This window comes from Manis javanica, chromosome 5, assembly GCF_040802235.1.
Source record: "Manis javanica isolate MJ-LG chromosome 5, MJ_LKY, whole genome shotgun sequence".
Classification (NCBI taxonomy): domain Eukaryota; kingdom Metazoa; phylum Chordata; class Mammalia; order Pholidota; family Manidae; genus Manis; species Manis javanica.
Window position 1 is genome coordinate 166799661 of NC_133160.1, and position 22019 is coordinate 166821679.

General features: G+C 43.9%; 1 protein-coding gene across 2 annotated transcripts in view; it reads left to right on the forward strand.

Moving 5' to 3' along the window:
- The first annotated feature begins 9080 nt into the window (after nucleotides 1–9080).
- CLNK (cytokine dependent hematopoietic cell linker) overlaps nucleotides 9081–22019 on the forward strand; it is a 195571-nt gene continuing 182632 nt past the window's right edge. For both annotated transcript variants that reach the window (XM_036990849.2, XM_073237838.1), the window contains exon 1: nucleotides 9081–9383. In XM_036990849.2, coding sequence (XP_036846744.2) covers nucleotides 9381–9383 — 3 coding nt within the window. In that variant the 5' untranslated portion in view covers nucleotides 9081–9380. The remainder of the gene's footprint in view (nucleotides 9384–22019) is intronic.

Sequence of the window (22019 nt, forward strand, 5' to 3'; positions counted from 1 at the left end):
CTTATCAGAAAATTATTTTAATTTTGTTTTTCTCTTTGACTTTGCCAGGAGAGAGAAATCTGGATGACCAGTGGCAGCAGACAGGTGAGAACAGCATGACCAGGGACCGGAGGACAGGACCTTGCTTGCTCCGGACGACCTGCCAGCCACCGCTCAGGTTTATGCCATCTTTACATTCTTGTAATAGAAAAGCAGTGAGCACAGAGGCACTTTTCCTCATTAACAACATGCTAGAACAGCAAGGGGAAAAATCCGAAGTCTTGTCCAACGTGTTGTCCTCAGGACAATGTTCTCAGATTATAGTGAAACCCGAAGAAATTAATGATTTTTGCTCAATCTGTGCTTCTTGTTTTACATATTTTCGGTATATTCTCCCCAAACCACTTCTGCTCTTGTTCCCCAGGGACCTTATCCCACTTTCAATTTTAGCACCATTCTCATTTTCAAAATCACTCATGCAGCACAGAAATAGAAATGCAGGTCACCTGAGTCAGCCTGAAAGAGTAACTCTCCAGAACCTCCCATCCACGGCAGCCCCTGCAGCACCATAACTTTGCACCTACCTACCATCCAGCCCCTCACATGTGTAATAGGCATTGGTGTGCATATCTGGACCCACAAGCCCTTCAAGGAAAAGAAGCTGACCTTTGCACCGCTGTGTCCCTACAGCATCCAGCACAGTCTCCGGCCCATAGTAAATGCTTAGGAAATGTTTTCTAAATGAGTGTGAAGGGGCGCTTTGTTTTGAGATTCTCAAAAGACAGTCTTTACCCTCCCACAGTCCCCAAACAGTTTTACAAACATAACTGCTTTGGCATAGTTTTTCCAAGCATTGCTTCTGACATTTCTTTTGGGGAAAGATTTTACCAAAAGTCAACAGTTAATTGAGCACCTGCTGGGTGGAAGACGCTGCCATATGTCACAGGGCAAGCAAAGAATGGAGCTTTTGCTCTGAGGACAGTTTATGTAGGTGATAAAAATAAGTATGTTAACCAAGTACTTATATGTACCAGGTGCGGTGCTTTGATTACTATAACTCTTTTAATCCTTGCAGCACATTTTAGATGAATACCGGCCTTGTCCTCTTTGGCAGATAGGGGATAACACCCAGGTGGGCTAAGTAGCTTGTGCAAGGGCAACCAACTCGTGAGCAGCTGGGCCAAGATTTGGTCCCAGGCAATCAGACTCCAGAAATAGTTACTTATTCCAGTGCACTACTCCACATGTGCAAGGTCACAGATAAGCTCTGGCAGGTCAAATTTCTCATTTCTCTGGCTCTTTAGGGGAGCAGGCAACCAGTATAGACTGGGATGTTCATTGAAGGACTCAAAGAGATAGCATATTCGACTTGGCTGCTGCAAGCTGAGCCAAATTTAAAGACAAAGGCAGGGAATTTCCAGGCCAGGAGGAAGTATGGACAACACTAAAAAGGCAGTGGGGCTTCAGCCATTTGAGGTGATTGTTCATAGTACCCAAGGCACCATTGTGGACAATAAAGATAAAATAAGACAGACACCATGCTCTCATGGACCTTAGAGAAGAAATAAATTCAAAAATAAATGTAGACTTATCCAGTGGCGACATGCACTATGAAAAAAAAAAACAAAATAACATAGTATAAGGGACAAAGGAGTAATGCTTTTTCATAGAGTGTATGAAGGAAACAGCCTGTCTGAGAAGGGGACATGGCACCAGACACCCAAAGGAAGGAGAAGAGGAGGGGGTCATGTGGAAGCCTAGGAAGAAAGCTGTCTTGCCAATGGGTTTCAGCTCCAGGCAAGTTTGCTATGGATTCACTGTGACCAAAGAAATGACAGTAAAATGTTCTTGGGGTGAAAGGATTATACCCAACTTTATTTCCATGGTGGCAGGTCAATCCCTAAAATCCCGTCCACTCAGAGCAAGTCTACATGCAGCAAGCCGGTCTCTGCCTCTGGGCCTCTCTGTCCCTGCATCCATCTCAGTCTCTGTCCTTGGCACTGCCACCACTCCAGCCTCTGCTCTCCTGCAGCTGTGCAGCCATGCCACCGTGTCTCCCAGAGCACTGGGCAGGGCTCTTTATATAGAGTCAATAGCAATGCATTGCCCATACGTGTGTAATGAGCTAGCCAACCAAGGCCAAGTGAGAATCCTGGCCACAGGCACTTTCATTTTATCCACAGAGGCATTTCCAGGAAGGGGGAACAAAATCCAAATCTGAGGCAGAGCACCGTCGTATAAAGGTCACTCTGGCTGGTGTTCTTGGGTCAAGGAGTAAATGAGCAGGTGACCAGGAAGCTGGAGAAGCAACCTTCTTAACACAAATGTCCGTGTAGAGAAGCAATGAGAACTGAAGCTGGAGGAAGTAGATCGGGGGTAGTCGTGGGTGCCACACTGGCAAATTTGGGCTTTGAGCCATGGCAATCAAAGGGGTGCAAGAGGACACTAAGCCAAATACCTGATACAATGCTCTTATTTCCTATCTCAAGTGTCTTCCTGTTTGTGTTTCCAATGGGTTTCAGCCCCAGGCAAGTTCCCTATCAATTCAGTGACACTGAAGAATGACAATGCAAAGTTCTTGGTGGCACTACCCAGCTTGTTCTCCCAGCATAGTTTGAGCACTAGAATTACATCTGCATCTAACAGTCTGCAGGTCTGTAACTCCCCCTTGTCTCTGCCTTTGCCCAGAGCACTGGGCAGAGCTCTTTATATAGTGGCTCAGCCACTAATAGCTCATTGCCTACGGGTGTGGGAGCAGTAGCCTAGCAGAAGGCCCGTTACGTCATCAAGTAGTTTAGGGTCAGGTGAGGATCCTGGCCATGGGAACTTCCATTTTCTCCACACTGTTCTATGAATGACATGAGCGCTGATGATTTTCAGAATCTTTTAAAAAAGTTTACTTGAATAGATGAGACACAACCAAAGAAACTCCAAACTAGCAAGAAGAGAGCCGTCATAATCCTAAGATACATTCCAGGCAACTTTATTGTAATGAAAACAGACATCTGAGCATTTCGTTTCCATTAGGTACTCTGATGCATGCTTTCCTTGGATCAGCTCATTGAATATTTACAAGAACCCAAGCAATCAAGCGTATCTTGATTTCACAGATGTGGAACCTGAGACCAGGAGAGGGTGGATAACTCAGCCATGGTCACACTGTTAAGAAAGGTGAAGTCTGTGTTTTCATTAATATTTTATAGCCCTTTTTTGACATTGACATATACTAGTATAAATATTTGCAACCAAGTTACATAAACCCAGGGTTTGTGGACAATTCCCAGCAATTATTAAGAAATTGTTTGAAATGGATGAACGAATAATTTCTCTGTGACATGTAAACTGAAAAACCTGTTGTTTAGAGGTTTTTCTTGCCAATGGGTTTCAGCCCTGGACAAGTTCAGTATGGATTCAGTGAAACCAAGTAATGACAGTAGAACATTCTTGGAGTGAAAGGGTTTATACCCAACTTAATTCCCATGGTGGCAGGTCAGTCACTAGAATCCCATCCACTCAGAGCGAGTCTCCATGCAGCAAGCCTGTCTCTGCCTCTGGGCCTCTCTGCCCCACCGCAGCCATCTCAGTCTCTGTCCTCTGTGCTGCCACTGCTCCAGCCTTGTCTCTGCTCTCCTGCAGCCTTCCAGCCATGCCCCCCTGTCACCCAGAGCACTGGGCAGAGCTCTTTATATAGAGTCAATAACAACGCATTGCCCACACATGTGTAGTGAGCTAGCCGACCAGGGCCAGGTGAGAATCCTGGCCATAGGAACCTTCACTTTACCCACAGGGTTAGAGGAGAAAGCAGAGGAATGGTGGACCTGTTGACACACAGGAGACCTAGAAGAAAGTGGACCCTGCACTACTCAGTCCAGTCTTAGTGATATTGGACCAAAAATAATAATAATTGTTCAGTCAAATTCAGAATTTTTAAGATAAGACAAAAATTCAAAGTATACAGTTACCTTTACAGAATCCTTATAAACATCCAAATAAATACTGTGGGGAAGTTGGGGTTCCTGTGGCAGGATCCTCACTGAACTTAAACCACCTGATGATGTAACTGACCTGTTGCTGGGCTGCTGCTTCCACACCTTTAGGCAATAAGCTATTATTGCGCTATATAGGGCGCTCAGCCCAGTGCTCCGGGCGGAGGCAGAGACGCTAGTGCTCGACCTACCACCGGGAGAACAAGCCTTTCACCCCAAAGAATGTTTTGCTGTCAATTTCTTTGGTCACATTGAATCCATAGAGAAATTGCCTGGGGCTGAAACCCATTGGCAAGACGAATACTCGGAAGGAAAATCAGTGGAGATTTGAGAATGAAAATCATCCTTCACCTCCCAGGGGCTCAGCTGTACTAACGCTGGGAGCTGCCCTCCAGTCCTGTGGTGTATGTCATTGCCCTGAATTCCATACCTGATCACCAAGGTAGCTACTGTGAGAGGAAGGGCCGGAACCTCCATGTCAGCCCTGTATCAGAACCCACAAATCACCATTATAGGAAACAGGACTGCCTTCTGGCCCTGGGCATTGTGTTCAGCTCCGCAGGATGGAGATTTTTCCTATCAAATGTGGCCACCCAAAATTTCTCCATGGAAGTCAGACATAAGCATGAGTTCTTCACATGAATCATTCAGTATATAAGCCAGGGAATCAGAGAACTTCCTCTTGACAGCATCCTTTATCCATCCATTTGATTTCATTTAGCAGGAAAGACATGAGGGCAAGAGAGCGGCCACCCTTCAAGCCCTACTGGGACTAAAGGAGACTCCCACGGAGGAAGCTCATCTTAGTGTCCTTATTTGTAAAGTAGATGGACTCCTACCACCTGCATACTTAATCCAGGTTTTATCAGGTATGATTGGTACAAATGTTTTGTTTTGTTTTTTATACAAGCTGAAAAGGAAATGAAATCCGTTGTGGGTGACCTTGAAAAATGAGTGCTGATACATTCCACTACAACAAAAAATCACTCTACCACCTACTTTTCAGACAAGAAGTGGAGAAGGAAACTAACCAATTCAATGGAAAGAAGATGGACAATGGGACAGCACATTGGAATTTCCAGAGAACTGAATGGAAAGATCATGAAGAAGGAAACGTGACAGGAGAGTAATGCTGGCTTTGCCTCATGGCATCCGCCTCCTCTGAGCCCCATCTTTCTTAAGCACCTATCGTCCATCTGCCTGCCTATCCCTCCAGCCATTATCCTGTCCATACCCGTCCAGCATCTGTCACCCATGTCTATCTGCAAGCTATGTAGTAGGTATCTACCCATCAATTTTTAAACCTTCACGTTACAGGCATACACTGCAAGTTGATGGTATCGGTCAGTCCCTCTGTTAGTAGGGATATCGTAGCCAGTAACGTAAAGACCCACCCTCAGTTAGCTTACGGAGGGACACTGATGAGTGACCACAGTGACAATTCAGTGGGCTAAATGCTATAAGCCAGGGAGCACGGGTTCCGCGGGGCTCAGCTGGGTGAGTGAGGCCTGAAGGAGACTCACTGGATGGATGGGAATTAAACAGTCAAGGGAGAGAGGAGAGAGAATGCAGAGAGAACAGAAGCCACCGCGATGTGGAGATAATAAAACAGAAATCAGAATGCAGTCACTCCGGGAAGGTGTGTGTAGGACCAACTAATTCTTTGGTTCCCCTTGGGAATTGTGTTTCAACAGGAGTCATGAACAAAACTGGAACTCTGCCCAGCACACCTGCCGTCCACATGTCAGCGCGGCAGCACGGGGAGGCCGCATTCCCAGAACGAGGCGACTGCTGACGTCACCTAGGGCATTCAGACTGTCAACACAGACTGGAGCGGATTGTCGGTTTATTGCATAAACATGAATGCTGGGGTGTCATCTGACACTACCTGGAGAACAAGCCAGTGTTAAGAGAGGAACCAGTGGGGAAAAAGAGAGAAAGATAAAAGAAAACAAAGGAAGAAAGTCTCTCCAGCACTGGACATACGTATTCCTTATCACCACTTGGAGAGTTTGCTTTTCCATTTAATATGTTGTCTCCCAGGTGAAAACAGCAGAGGATTTCAGTTATTATCCAAGTAGGATTAAGAATCTGGTTTCTACACTGGCGTGCAGATCTAACCCACGTTCCTCTTTGGATTCGGTCTTTAAACACAGCCTATTAAAAGTTGCTTTAATTGGCGTTTTGTTAGAAAGTTAATGCAAACTTACCAAAAATAGCTTATGAGAGAAGCAGATAAGAACACAAAAGAAACGTACATTCTAATTGCACAAATTCTTTTTTTTTTCCGTTCCAGTTTCTTTTCAAAGGCAGCTTTAAAAATAGTGGCTCAATAACCTAGCCTTTGGCAGTCCTGTCTCAGCCAGTCTCCATTATTCCTGAGGGGTCTCTCTCCTGCTTCTATTCTGCTCACATATTGTTGGTGAGAAGGCTTTCTTGTCCGCCCAACCAATACTATTGATGAGGCATTGCGGATTTCTTCCTGCTGCACACAATCTCAGTTTGCTTGACTCCTTTTCAACCCTTTTCCAAGAAACTACACTCTTCTGTGTGTCCTTTGAGAACAGTGTACAAATCCTATATCAGAGTTTTGACTATGGTCTGTTCTCATTCTTTTCACAAGCGCAAAGATCCCCAAGGAACAAAGGTAAAATTACACACATTGTCCCCACCTCCTAAGGTTCATTGTCCTGTGAGCAACACAGATAAACAGAAAATTACAATAAAATTCAGTATGTGAAATGTAAAAGATCTATACAGAGGCAAAGAGAAAGACAAAGTAAGACGGCTGGAAGAAAGGCAGACGGAAGTTTTCAAACCCAAACTATGGGGGTCTTGTATTTAATGAAATGATATTAACTCCCTGCGCACCGGGCTTGTCTCTGCTCTTTACAATAGTTCCTTTATTTGCATATATTTTTGCATAATAATCACATAATTCCTTTTCTCCTGAAGCCACAAAAAAGCCATTGAATATTTAAATGAAAATATACTTAATTTGGCTACTGTCTCTTTCTCTAGCTAGACCCCTCTGCCCATTCTGTGTTGAATGCTTCCATTTATATGTGCCCCCCCACCCTTTGCAAGCCCACACACCTGCTTTTCTCTCCCTGGGGCAAGTGGACTAGTAAAGCAACCAGGTATATAACTCAGAGCAAGAGGTGGTCATACACCGTGACTACCATCTTTGTCGTCATAGTGCCCATCACATTTGTGAAGCGCTTAGCAAAAACATTTAAGGGGTAGTGTGTACATTTCACCAGTACTCCTAAGAAAATGACATATCAACTCCATGAAGTTGGGATTATTTGTTTTGAAGATAAAGAAGTAGGTGCTTCGAGAGTCCCCAGCACTTCACCAAGGTCACTCAACTGGGCAATGAGCCCTTTCTATGAGGACTGGCATAGGCTGGGACATGGGACAGTCATTAGGTTCACCAAACTGCAGCAGAGTCCAGCTCACAAGACTAGTGAATCTAGGAGTGGTTTAGGTTCAATTCTAGGGGTTCTGGCTGTGAGGAGGAGGTGGAGGCAGAGGGCAGGGTCAGGCAGACCCCACAGGCACCCCTGAGCTGCCACCCTGCCACAAGGAGGGCTGCTGGACCGTCTCTGCTCACCAGGCTCCACAGTGAACTGGTTTGACAGGCCAGGGCTGCTTTGGCCTCTCACGAAAGAGTCACTTCGTTCCGGACCCCATACTCACAGAGGGCCCAGTGGAGACTTAAACCCAGGTCTGTCCCCTGGTACAGCCTGTGCCCCGTTGCTCTGCAAAGGCTGCAAGCAGCTCATGAGCTAGAAGTCCTGAATGTCAGGGCAGCTCTGCCCCGGCAGCCTCTGACCTTCTGCCTGGGATCTGGGAAGAGGCTTCCTGGTCATTGACAAGGCCAACTGCCCATGTGAGGACCTGCCACTGGTCCCAAGCTCCCATCTCTTCCACTTCCCCTGCGAAATCCAAGATTGAGAACTGGAGCACTACCCCAATCCCTGGGCCTGAGACCCTACTAATTACCCTTTACTCTCATTATCCTCAACTTTCAAAGACCTGGCATCTGCTTATTTCTAAGCTTTTACTAGCCTTCTAATCCTATTATTCTGTCCATCTCTTGAGCCTTATTTTGTCATCTTACATATTTGGGCCCTGATACCAACTAACAGTCAGGACTGGGGCCTGATACACCTGCAGGATAAAGTCTCGGTCGATTAACACAGTGGGTGTGTCCATGATGGCGTGGACCCCCGCCCTGCCCCCAGCCTCAGGTCTTGCCACCATCTGCTGCACCTGTGAGAATCCATGGCCACCTGACTGCTCGGACTTCCCTGCGAATACCGTTCTGTTCGTCCCACTTCCCACTTACATTTCTTGAGATGTTTTCTGTCCTACTCGTTCAACTCTTATTCATCCTTCAACCCGAGAGCCTACGTCACCTCCACCAAGAAGGTGAAATCTGCCCATCTTCTGGAGAGAGAAGGTGTGTGTTTCCACTATCTACTAATACTGGCCCTGCTCCTTTCATGAATTTTTATTATTCTGTTCCTCCATCCCCAGAGTCCGGTCAGTGGGCGCCCTGGTAGAAACATGGAGTGAAAGCATTTGACTATTTAACCAGCTTATTCCAGGGCTAGGAAGGGACAGTCCTGGGGACCCTCCGGGCTGTCAGGCACCCTTGACAGATCACGCTGCTCTTGCCCACAGTCTCAGAACTCTCTGTAAAGCAATGCTCCAGGCAACCACTGCAAATCAATACGAAATAGAAGATGAGCCTCCATTCATCAAAAGACTCCATGGGAACAGCGAGAAAGCAAGCCTTATCCTGGGAAAAGATATTTGCAACATACACAATGAAAGATCAGCATGGCAATCATGCGCAGAGTGCTGACAAAGCGAGCAGGAAAAGAAGTGCACACTTGCTACCTTTACTGTTGGAAAGAAGGTTCCTGGTTTGGGGGAACAGGAGACTTGAGTTCCCTGAGCTTGGGGTTTATGCATATAAGGCAAGAACACCACAACACCACGGGAACAGGCAACTGTTTGATGTCAACAGCAGGTGTTTGCCAAGCGCTTGGCCCCACCTTGGGCCGGCTCACCTTCTTTGTCCCAGAGCCAGCAGACCCCAGGCTCCCACTAGCAACTTCGTGTCCTTGTGAGTAGCTGGCAGGGACTTCCACCTGATTTGTTCTCCTTGACCACTGTACCCACTAAATAGACCAAGATAATTACAGACCAAGATCCTTACAGGGGACACAGAAAAGGATGAGCTTTCTGAACAAGCACTGACACCAAACACTTTGACAGTGAAGAAAATCCAGTGGTTCTGTTTCCCGTGACAACTGGGATTTGGCCATAATCCAGAAGACGCATGGTGAATGCAGCTGCAAGCCATTTAGCCATATTTCTTGTGACGTTGCTGTGCTTTCAATGGTGAGTCCATTAAACTTTTCTTCGGTTAAGCTACCCTAACTATGAAAAGGACAAAATTGTCAATAGACTGGTCCCCATACAGGGGGACCCTGAATAAAGAGGAGGGAAAATTGGGGCTGAGGGATGTCAGGACCCCTCACCTGACAGACAGACAGTTACTGTTTTTTGCTATAATGTTCTGAAAGGTGAACAGTGTTAACTCCAAACCAGAATTACTGGTGGATGATGTTGCTCACAGCAAAATGGTCAGGCTTTGGTGTCAGGTTGGTTCAAACTCTGCACAACCTCGGGTTGCGGGCAAGTTCCTTAATTCCTCTGACCTTCAGCTAGCTTAGGTTCAAAACTAGGTGGACGACATATCTTCACATGGTTGTTCTAGGAAGGAACTGAGATAATGCCTGTAAAACCCCACTGCAGGCAGAGGCATGTAGATGCTTATTGAGTAACAGCCTGTCTCCTTCCCTTATTATCACTCCTTACAAAAAGGAAGAGAATATGTTCATCTAATGGGCTAGTAGTGAAAGTCATAGACTAACTTGAAAATGGCACTTTAGGAAGTAAGCGTTGGCACCACGCGCACAGAACCGACTACTCAGGAGAACGTCACCCACGTACAGTGGACCTGCAGGAATGTCAGCCCTCTATGCCCAGGGACAGCTCTATGCATTCTTTGTGGATCTCTAACACTCAGCTAATATTCTCTGAAGAGCAATGAAGGGGGTCTCTGGACATAGGCATTGAATAAATGGCTCTTATAAATTTGGGGCCCAGGAAGAGAACATGGATGACATGGTGCCTGGCAAGAAACAGATACCCTGAATAAATGAGTAAATGAATGGATCTTTCAAAAAACACAGAGATGAAGGGCAGTTTGGACAGCAGATAAAAATAATAATCATGGAAAGTAATATGTCATGATTCATTGACTGTGCTAGCAACCTGGATACAGTCATTTTTCTCAACTCCTAACCCAGGGAAAAAATGGGGAGTACTCTAATCCCCACTTTATAGATAAGAAAACAGAGGCCCAGAGAGCTTCCCTGGTTTACCCAGAGTCGCATCATTATTATATAATGAAGGAGGAATTTGACTGTCTCCAAAGCTATTTACCTTCAGGCTGATGCCAGCCAGGACTGACAGGGCCTTGCTCAGAGTGGCCAGTGGAGGGGAGAAGGTGACTGCTGTCAGGAGTGTAAGGGCTGCATGGGCGTGCAGGGCCCCTGCTGGTTTCAGAGCTCCTGCACTGGGGGAAATCAGGGCAGATGGTGGCAGAGGCACCCTGAGACTGACAGTTGTGGGGTCAGGTAGCTGTGGCTAAAACCTGGAGGACCTTCGGGGTCATAGAAGAGAAAGCCACAGCCACAGCCATAAATAAGAGGAGCTCTCTGGCAGATGATTTTCTCTCCTGTTTGAGGCGATTCATCAATTTTCCTGATCTCAAGTTGTGCTCTCTGAAATCTCTTGCACAAGGAATTTCCCAAAATGAAATTTTGCAGCATCCTAGTCACCCCCAGCAGGAGGGAATGGCATAAATAATTCACATTATCCTTTTTAGGATCATGTCTGCAAAAAATACATTAGCAGATATAATTGTCTGACACTTTGAGGAAGTGATGTTTCAAAAATAGGAGCCCCTGAAGAGGTAGGGAGAGAGAAGACACCTGACTTGCTTTGCTTCCTGTGGCTACTTATTTTTAAGATAAGGCTTTTCTTTTGGCCTCAAGTTGCTGGTATATTTATACATTTACTTATAATGTGCAAGGCACCATTTCCAGGTTCTCAATTCATCTGTTCTCACCTCTTCTATCTGTCCTCAAAAACCTCAGTCTTCCTTTGATTGTCATAGAATTTCAAAGTTGAAAGGGACTTAAAAGACATGTCCCATCCAGAGCTGGGATCCTTCTCCCTGTATGTTTATAACCCACCCGCCACCCCAGCCCCTGGTAACCTCTCTGTTTCTATGAGTTCAGTTTTTTTTAATTCCACAAAGAAGTGAGGTCACACAATATCTATGCTCTTACAGTCATTTTTGTGCGGTGGAAATGCTGTATAAGGGCAGCTACTCTACTTGTCTTCCCAGCTCCACATTCAGACACATGGAGAGTCTGAAAGCAAACGCACAGAGAACATTTACAACATGGAAACTGGCAATTCTACCCATCAGGGCTTGTCCCCTCCCACTGCCCCCGAGAGCCATTGTCAAACCTTAGCAGCACACCACTGCTCCAAAACCGCCTCCCTCCTCACCTGCTGTGGCTGCCTTTCGTCATCCCAAGTCTAGGTCAGATTCTTATTTGGTGTGATTTCATGGGACTGAATGCCTTTTTTGCAGGGCAATTACACATTAACAGCAAAGGGCACTCGGCAATCTGTAGAATGTACCCTCTGTATATGGAGAACTCTTCCTGGCTTTTGCACACTGATGGTGCCCCAGCCACAGAATGATGCCCACCTTTCAAGAAGTTCTCAATAAATAATTATAGGGTGAATATCAAGCTCAAATTATTAGAAATGTTTAACTTCAGTTGAAGCCTTTAGTTCCCCCTAAGGGAGAATAATAATGTATTGTCTTAACCCTAGCGAAGGAGATACCTTCTTGTTTTGGAGTAAGCTATTTGAGGTGAAATGGAATGCCTGAGGGCTGGGTATGGGCAGGAGCTAAGACACAAAGGATGTGGCTAAACCCCTCTGCATAAGAAGAGACGAATAGATTTCCTAGAGCAGGAGGCTGAAGGACTACAAGGGTGAATCATCCAGAGAGAAATCCCCTATGGTTGGGTGGCCAGAGAGTGTCTAAGAAAAAGGATGTTTGATATTTTGTTTAAAGTATTTGTTGACATGAGGTAAATAGCCCTTGACTCTTCTCTGCCTCCCTAACCAGCCCTTAGTAAAGTCCCCTGTACACACAGATGCCATGTGTGCACAGGAACATAAATTAAAGGAAGGGCCACATTTCCTGCTTGGATTGATGCCACAGTATGTGTATGATGGCAAGATTATTCATAAACTGAAATAACACACATACGCAGGAGTTGAGAATCAAGTAAAACTAGGAATTTAGGGGGGTCTTCTCTGTAGTTCTAGACTCCTGGTTCATGAGGCAGGTAAGATTTTGGGGTGTATGTTGTTACTGTTTTTTCTCAGATCTTAAGGTGCTGGGAGACTGGGAAACGTGTATTTCAGTAGTGGTTCTCATTGCTAAACCTACAGAACATAAAACGCTTCCTTTGTGACTGAAAGTCCCCTTTGAGGAAGGGGAAAGGGCAAATTTGCAGCCAGACAGACCTCTATGCAAATCCAAGGTTCAAAGTTCATGACCTGAGTTCAAGACTGTTAGACTCATCCAACAAGAGCTGATGGAGGCTGAGTTTATGAGAGCAGGGAGAGAGGAGTGGGCACGTTTTAAGAGATATTTTGGAAATACCACTATCAATAAAATTTGTTAGTTGATTGCTGTTGAGGGTGAGGAAAGCAGAGGAGTCATAAAAGGGATCTCAGCTTTCTGAGCATAATCCTAAAGCAATGATGGTATCATTTAGTGTGTGGGAAAGGACTGCAGGTGAGCCATCAAGCAGAGTCTGTACGATGTGAGGTCAGGGGTGCAAAATGAGCAGTTAGGGTCAGGATAGTCACAGACATTGGCCACGCAAACCTCTCACATGGGGGGTGGGAGCTCAAAAATACTCACGTGCATGGCATGCTTAGGGTCACACACCCATGGCTGCATTTCTCGGCTCCTCCTCCAAAGCTCCTGTTGCGCTGATTGGCGTCCTGCTGATTTACCTGGATAACACAGAGGTTTGAGTCAGATGAATAAGGGTCCATATTTCAAATCCATTTCTTTTTGAAAAGCAAATGGCAGTAAAATATTGGCTTGAGACTGCATGAAAAAACTGTTCTGGGAAACTTCCACTATGCACCTTTCATGACTTATTAATTGATCTTTCCTACCTGTAAGAACTGTACATTGAACACTGAGTAAAACATGGTCAAGTAAATATCATGAAGGAAAGGGGGCAGAAGGGTAATTGTGTATAAATTATGTATAAATTACATTTTTCAGAAATTTTAACATTGTTCTTATAGTTCATGTTTAATGAACATCAAGAGCAAACCCTGGTACCAGGAAAATGCAATGCAGATGTGACCTCAAGGAGTTTACAGTATTAAGAAACTACAGAGACACCTGTATTCAGTTACAAAGTGCCAAAGGGGACACAAATGGACAAATTCACAAAAGGGAGAAATGATTCTCACTTAGCAAAGACCCAAACATTCGAGTATGAGATACTAAAAATGTTTACGTACTATCAGGAGACTAACCAGATACCATAATATATAATATACATATGGGTTGAGGTTTTCGGCAAAAAAAAAATATATATATATATATATATATGCAGTTCAAAAGAACAACTGATTGCTGTATAAAGTGATCCAACTAGGATATATTTAGTATGCAATAAATAAAGAATAATATCACATATATATATGCTGAAATTATGAGAAAGGATACATCAGAGGCCAGGGACTGTAGATGGCAAATCTGTAGCAATTACTTGGTGAAAGGGCCTGTTGGCCAGGGTGGAGGCTGGACGTTTTCCTTTAGGTATGAGGTCAGCTTATTTCTCAACACTAAGGCCAACTATACAAATGTAATATACATCCATATGCACAAAGGTAAACCAGTGCTTCACTGATGTTTCCTCCCCCAGCAGGGCACCTAGTCCACACGTGTAGCGTGCATACCTTCCCCTGCACACAACTCGGCGAACCCTGGTTGGGAGGACGTAAGAGAGATTTTGGGTGGGAGATGTATCAGGGTCTTCAGCCTCATCACTATTGACATTGGGGCTAGCTACCCCTCTGCTGTGGGGGCCCATCCTGTGCACTCTAGGGTGTTTAGCCTCACCCTTGACCCCCTACTCACTAGATGCCAGAAGCCCTTCCCCAGGTGGGACAACCAGGCATGTCTCCAGATACTGTCAAATATCCAGTTGGAGGCAAGATCTGTTGAGGATCATGGAGCTACACCCGCAGCGTGGGAATAATCTGGGAGGCGTCTTCCTACCATGTGACCTGCAGCAAGTTTCCCAAGATTTCCTGCTTTGGCCGCCTCACGGCTGAAACAGGCAGGGTCTGAGTAGGAGTCATGGAGTCGCTGGGAGAACCCCAGAGGGGTGTGTGGGAAAGACTGAGAACCACGCCAATCAAAGGCTCCATCATTGTTGTGCTTGTTGCTGTTTCTCACTCCCACTTTCTGTTTGTTTGTGTACAGTCTCAGGCACAGACAATTGAGTAGCACCCACTCCTCAGATCACATTTCACATTTGTTTAAAGAGTCAAAGATTCTTTCTTTCTTTCCTTAATGACCCCTTCCTTCTCATATGGAGAAAGCCACTAGAATGGGGTCTCTATCGTCAAATATTTTTGTTCATGTGTATGCTTTTAATAGAAATAAATTCCATTGAACAATAAACCTTATTCTCTTTCTTTATAACCTAAGTCTGTGTTTTAGTACCTGTACCTCTGTGGTTCTCAACCTAGAGCATCTCGGAATGTCAACGAGGGCTTGTGGAAGCCGCGCTCTGGGTCCCACCCGAGATGTCCTGATTCATTACAACCAGAATGGGGCCCATGAATGTGCATTCCTAACACGGTCCCAGGGGAAGCTTATCCTGCTTGTCTTGGTGCCACAGTTTGAGAACCACCGCCCTAGTTCATTTCTTCTAGCTGCTGCCTGATGCTCCATTTTTGCATCCTCAGTATTTTATGCATTCCTTCCTCTGGGTGACCCGGCTGCCTGCACCCCTCTGACTCCACAAACAGTGTGGCAGTCGATGTTAGCCTTGTGTCTGTCCCCTCACACACCGGGTGTGGCTCTCCCTGGGTTAATACTTCTGGGTGGTCCCCCTAGTCCCTAGGGTTTCCACGCCCAGTCACACTCCAGAATGGCTGAGCCCAGCTATGCTTCCACAACTGTGCTTAAGCAGCTTTATCTCCATTCAGCAGAGGAGGAACTGGGAATCAGGGGGTCCAGCTGGCCCCCTGCACGCTCCCCCCAGTTGTTAGCACAGCTAGTGAAGAGTCTCGGTGAACCTCTGGCTCCGCTCTGTCGGGTGCTTATACAATTCTATCTGTGGCTTTGAGTTCCACCACAGAATGTTCCATGACTCTCAAACTGACCTTTGTTACTCACGTCACCCATGAAGTGTGCTTATTTACCCTTCCTGGACCTCAAAGTCTTAAGCTGGCCAAAAGAGAGAGAGAGAGAGAGAGAGAGAGAGAAACAGCTTTGCCGGTGGGGAGCAAAGGCACCCGCTTTATGAGCTCCCCCAGAGTGGGGTTGGATCTGCCCGGCTGGACAAATGCTGCTTCTGTTATGGCGTGAGAGTCCCCTGCTGTGACACACCCCCATCCCTGCTCATGGCACCTCAGACTTGTACCTCAGTGTCCACAGACGAGGGCGGCTGGGACAATGCTGTGCCTCAGGAGAGAGCTGGATAACTATGGTACGTTGGCCTGTTGCTTGCATTGTGGCCTTAAAGAAATTACCCTTTACTCGTACATATATATATATATACATTAGAGTCGAGAAAGCATCTTCACAGCAGTGTCCATCTGACCTTCATCCACCCTTCTAGGCAATGCCATATCCAATTGGAGGATAAAGCTCCCAATAGAGATTCTAGGTCACATGACTTGTAAGAGATGGAGTGAAAATTACGAAGTGGGCCCGTCCTGCTCATTCCACCTTACTTTGAAACATCTCTGGGCTTTAACTTTCTCCTGCATAAAATGAGAAGGTTGAATAAATTCTTTGTTTATAATCTTTAATGATTTTACAACTGAAATCTTAGTTACACCATACACAGATTGCACTATGTCCCTCCAAAATTCTTGTTACATTTCTAACCCCTAATACCTCAGAATGTGACCTTTTCTGGAAATATAATCTTTGCAGGTGCAGTCAGTTAGAATGAGGCCATACTGGAGGAGGGAGGCCCCCATTCCAATATAGCCCGTGTCCTTACAAAAATGGGAAACTTGGACGTAGACACAACATGGGACAATACAGCAGAAGCCAAGGAATGCCAAAGATCAGCAGAATACCACCAGAAGCTTGGAAAGAGGCCTCCTCTTACAGCCCTTCTGAGGAACCAACCTGGCAAACACCTTGAGTTTTGACTTCTGTAAGAAAACACATTTCTGTTTCCTGAGCCCTCCAAGACAAAGCATGGGTTTGGGGAGAGAGGTCTGCTGGGTCACCAGCAAAAGGGGAGGCTCCCTTTCCACACAGAGGTTGGGGGTAGCTGGGGAAGACAGCCTGGGATGCCAGGAGCCCCGGGCTGCCTCCGCTCCTGCCTTGGAGGGCCTCCCAGCCAAGTCATCGCTTCCTCACTGACGCTCTTGCCTCCCCAAAGCCCCACCCGATGTATTCTTTCATTGACCCATTATTGAGCATGGTGACATTTGAGCAAAGACTTGAATGATGAGGTGAGGAAGTTTTCCATGCAGGTCTCTGGCAGAAGAACATTCCGGGAAAGCAGAACGGTGGGAGCAAAGATTGGATTTGGGTCTGTGCTTGGCACGTTTAAGGAGCAGCAAGCGAGCCGTGTGGCTGAAGCAGAGTAAGTCAGGGGAGACCCCTGCATGGCCCACATGAGAAATTCATACGTGTGCGATGTGTAAACCTTTACACAGACAGTTTGTGTCCCTCAACCCCTTGCATCCCTGTTCGGAAACATCTCAGTTATCCTACAGCATCGTTCTCAGGCACACTCACTCATCTCATCCACACACACACACAAATAACCAAAACCACACGCCTTCTCTCTTCCCCCTCTCTCTCCCTGGGCCCTGGGGCATTCTCAGACCCCTCAGAGAACACTAGACTTTCAGTAAATGTAGATTAATGTGATATAACTGGAAGACGCATAAGGAGTCCTGCAATTTAATGATTTCCAAACAAGCTGTTTCTGCAAACATTTATTGTCTACCACGTACCAGTGAGTAATTTATTGAATGACAGGCATGGTCACCATCAGCAGCATTATTATTACTGTGTGAGAGTCCAAAGCTATAGGAACACTAGGGATGCTAAAGGAAATAGTCCCTGTCACAAGAGAAAAGGGAGTGGACAGGAATACAAAACACATTTCCTATAATAAATAAGAGTATTTCCTCAGCACTGCACACATTCCAGGCAGTTTTCTGAGCACTTTCTGCATGTTATTTCTTAACCTTCATCTGAGACATGATCCATTTGCATCCCTAAAGTCATAAGGCAAATGAGATTCTGAGAGGGTAACAAGCTTCTCTGAGTTAAAGCGATCAGTAAAAGGAAAAAGTGGAATTCAAGCTTTCCCTGTTTGATCCCTGGGCCTCCTAATACCCTCTCCTGGCATGTGCTTAGAACTTTAGCAGGACCTATACACAAGTGCTGTGGGAACAGAGGGGAGAGTACGTTCAGTCTCCCTCGGTGGGGACAGGACATCCCTCAAAACTACAGAATAGTGGGGCTCTGCAGCTGGAGAAAGATATCACTGTGGAGGGAACACACACAGGAAAAATGGAAAAAAGGAGCCCCACGGAACTAGCAGGTAGTGGGTGGGAAACGGGTGCAAGGGCATGTTGGGAGGGCCTAGCCAGCCCATTTAGGAGCTTGGATTTCATAGTGGAGGTAATCAAATTTACCATTGAATGGATGATTTCCTTCATCCCTCTACCGAGAAGTGGTGACCCCCACCCCCTGCCATGCTGCATCTACCTTATGTCCTAGGGTGTCAAAAAGCTAATAATTTGGCACCTCACTCTGAAAATATGCAGCCAATGAGCAATTATAAAATTAAGGACATATATATTCATATTTTTATGCCAAGCACTATGGCAGGGCTTGGGGATGGATTAAGCACGTATCAACATTGGACAGTTGGGTTGTTGATGTACTTGCTTGATGGAAAGTGTAGATGAACTACTGGAAGCCCCCTGATCTCAGAGGCCACGTCACGCTTCTCCTCCTATCCCACTAGTGCGTAGCACTCTGACTCACGGACACTTAGCCTCAGTGATGACTGTTTGAATGAAAGAAAAGAAAAATGAATGAGTATGTTTATACGTGAATGAATGCATGAGCATGTAAGTGAATAGACACATTGAGTGCATGAACAAATGTAGCAATGTTGCACCCTATGGGTGTCTTTCCCTATAGGGAATAAAGAATTTTACCATATTCTCTCTACACTTCTTTCAACCTTTCTCCTCCAAAACAATCCAGAAGTAGCCCATAGTCCTGAGGAGACGAAGATGTCAATGTGTTCTCTTTATTTTTTAATTGAACTTTTAAAATTTGAGACTATTGTAGTATCTCATGCAGTTACAGAAAATAAAACAAAGAGCTCTAGTGTACCCTTTGCTCATTTCTCCCAGGGGTGATTATCTTGAAAAATTTTAGTACAGAAGCAGTCAGGATATGGACACTGATGCAATCAAGACACAGAACATTTCCATTACCACAAGAATTGCTCGTGCTACCTTTTTATAGCCACACTCCCTTCCCCCCACACTCTTAACCCCTGGCAACCACTTCTCTGTTCTCCATTTCTATAATTTTCTCATTTCAAGAATGTTAAACAAATGGAATCATATAATAAGTAACCTTTTGGAACTGACATTTTCTATTCAACATGATTCTCTGGAGATGCATCCACGTTGTAGTATTTATCAATAATTCATTCTTTTTTATTGCAAGCAGTGTTTGATAGTATGGATGTAGCACAGATCATTTAATCATTCACCCATTGAAGGACATTTGTGTTGTTTCTAGGTGTGTGTGTGTGTGTGTGTGTGTGTGTGTGTGTGTGTTTGCTATTATGAATAATAACCTGTATTTGTGCACACAATTGTGTGTAAACATAAGTTTTTATTTCTCTGGGATAAAAGCCGAGGAGTTAGATTATTGGACATTAGTGTTTTAAGAAACTGTGGAACTATCTTCCAGAGTATCTGCACCATTTATATTCCCACCAGCAATGTGTGAGTGACCCAGCAAGGATACAGAGAAACTGGATCGCTCATACATTGCCGGTGGGAAGGTAAAGTGGTGCAGGCACTCCGTACAGTCACCATGCTGTATGTTAGTCATTCTAATAGGTTGTGTGAAAATGTCTTATTGAGGTTTTAATTTGCATTTTTCTAATAGGTACTGATTCTGGGCATCTTCATTGTGCTTATTTGCCGTCTGTGCATCTTCTTGGAAATGTCTGTTCATGTCTTTAACCCATTTTCTAACTGAATTTTCTACTGAGTTTTGAGAGTTCTTTAAATAGTTTAGGTATTCGTTCTTTGTTAGATATGTGGTTTGCAAATGTTTCCTCCCACTCTCTAACTTGTCTTTCATCCTCTTAATAGAGTCTTTCACAGAGCAAAAGTTTTTCATTTTGATGAAGCCTAATTTGTCAATTTTTCCCTTTATGAATTATGTATTTGGTGTCATCTGAAAAACTCTTTGCTAGACCTTGTCAAAGATTTTGCCCTATTTTTCTCTAAAAGTTTTATATTTTTGCATTTTACATTGAAGTCTATGATCCATTTTGAGTTAATGTTAATAAACACTATAAGACTTAGGCCAAGCTCATTTTTTTTGGTCACCTATGGATGGCCTTGACAACAGTACCACTGACTGGAAAGACTAGCCTTCCTTCATTCATTCACTTTTGCACCTTTGTCAAAATTCAGTATGGCGTATTTGTGTGGGCCTCTTTCTGGGTTCTCTGTACTTCCTTGAATCTACGTGTCTGCCCTTCTCCCAATACCACACAATCTTGATTACTGTAGCTATGTAAGTAAAATCTTATATTTGCGTAAACTGATTCCTAGATTTCCTTCTACTATCTTTTTCTCCAAAATTGTTTTGGCCATTCTAACTCCTTTGCCTTTCCATATAAGTTTTTGGTTGATTATACTTGCATCAATTTAAAAAATCATGGGATATTGAAGGTAATTGTGCTCAAGAAGATTTCAGCATAAAAGATAAGCATAACAGATTTAATCATATTCTATACATTAGCAAGGACAAGTGGACACTGAATTTAAAATACCACTTATAATCATTGCAAAGAATAAAAGAAATGCTTATGTGTAAATCTAAGGAAGTAAGTACAGGATTTTTATGCTAGAAGCCAAACAATGCTGATTTAAAAAAATCAAAGATGATCTAAATAAATGTATTTCAGAGACATGCTTTGTTCATGGATTGGAAAACTCAGAATAATGAAGACCTCAGTTCTCTTCAATTTCTTTATTACTTACTGGGCAAATCAGATTACCTATTTCATATTGGGCAAGTAGTGGTATTTTGAATTTTTGAGGGATTAGTGCATTTTACCTAGGTTGTCAAATCTATGCATGTGTAGAGTTCACAGTATTCCCTTATATTTTTTATGTGTTCAGGGTCTGTAGGAATATTTCCTCTCCTTCCTGATAATGGTAATTTATGTCTTCTCTCTTTTTTTCTTAATCAGTATTTCTAGACATTTGTAAATTTTATTGATCTTTTAAAAGAAATACCTTTTTATTTCACTGATTTTTTTCCTAATGTTTTCTGTTTTCAGTTTCATTGATTTCTGCTCTTATCATTTCCTTCCTGTGCTTCTTTTGGTTTTATTTTCTTCTTTTTCTAGGTTCTAAAAATGGAAACTTAGGTTCTTGATTTGAGATTCTCTTTTCTAATATATGCAGTTACAATTCTATAAATGTCCCTCTCAGCATTGTTTTAGTCATATCCCACAAAGTTTTATTTATTTTATTGTCATTTTCATTCAATTCAATATAAATTTTATTTCCCTTGAGATATTATCCTTGACCCATAGGTTATTTGGAAGTAAGTTGTTGAGTTTCCAAGTCTTCGGAGATTTCCAGAATGTAGTCTATCTTTATATATGTTTCATGGACACTTGAAAAGAATGTGTATTCTGCTTTCATTGGGTAGAGCATTCTATATATGTTGATTAGATCCTCTTAATTGATGGTGTTGTCAAGTTCTTCTATATCCTTGTAAGTTTCTGCCTGGTTGCTTTATTAATTGTTGAGAAAGGGGTACTGAAGTTTCCAACTTTAATTGTGGATTTGCTTATTACTCTCCCCAGTTGCATCAATTTTCAGCTCACATATTTTGCAGCTCTGTTTTTTGGTGCATACACGTTTAGGATTGCTACATCTTCTTGGTGGGTTGACCCTTTTATAATATGTGTTCCTTTCTGTCTGGTAATTTTCTTTTCTCTGAAGTCTACTTTATCTGATATTAAGATAGTAATTCCTGCTTCCCTATGATTAATATTCAAAGTTAAATAAAATATCTTTTTCCATCCTTTTCTTTCAACCTGCCACATCATTGTCTTTGACGTGAATTTCTTGTAGAGAGCATATAGTTGAGCCACACTTATGAGATGAGTTTTTATTCAGTCTGCCAATATCTGTCCAGGTTAAATGTAAATCTGACCATTTACATTTAATGTAATTATTTATATGTTAGGGCTTAAAACTACCGATTTTTCTTTGTTTTTGTTTCATTTGTTTTTTTTGCATACCTGTCTTCTCTTTTCCAACCTTTCTATATGTACTTTGACATTTTTTAGA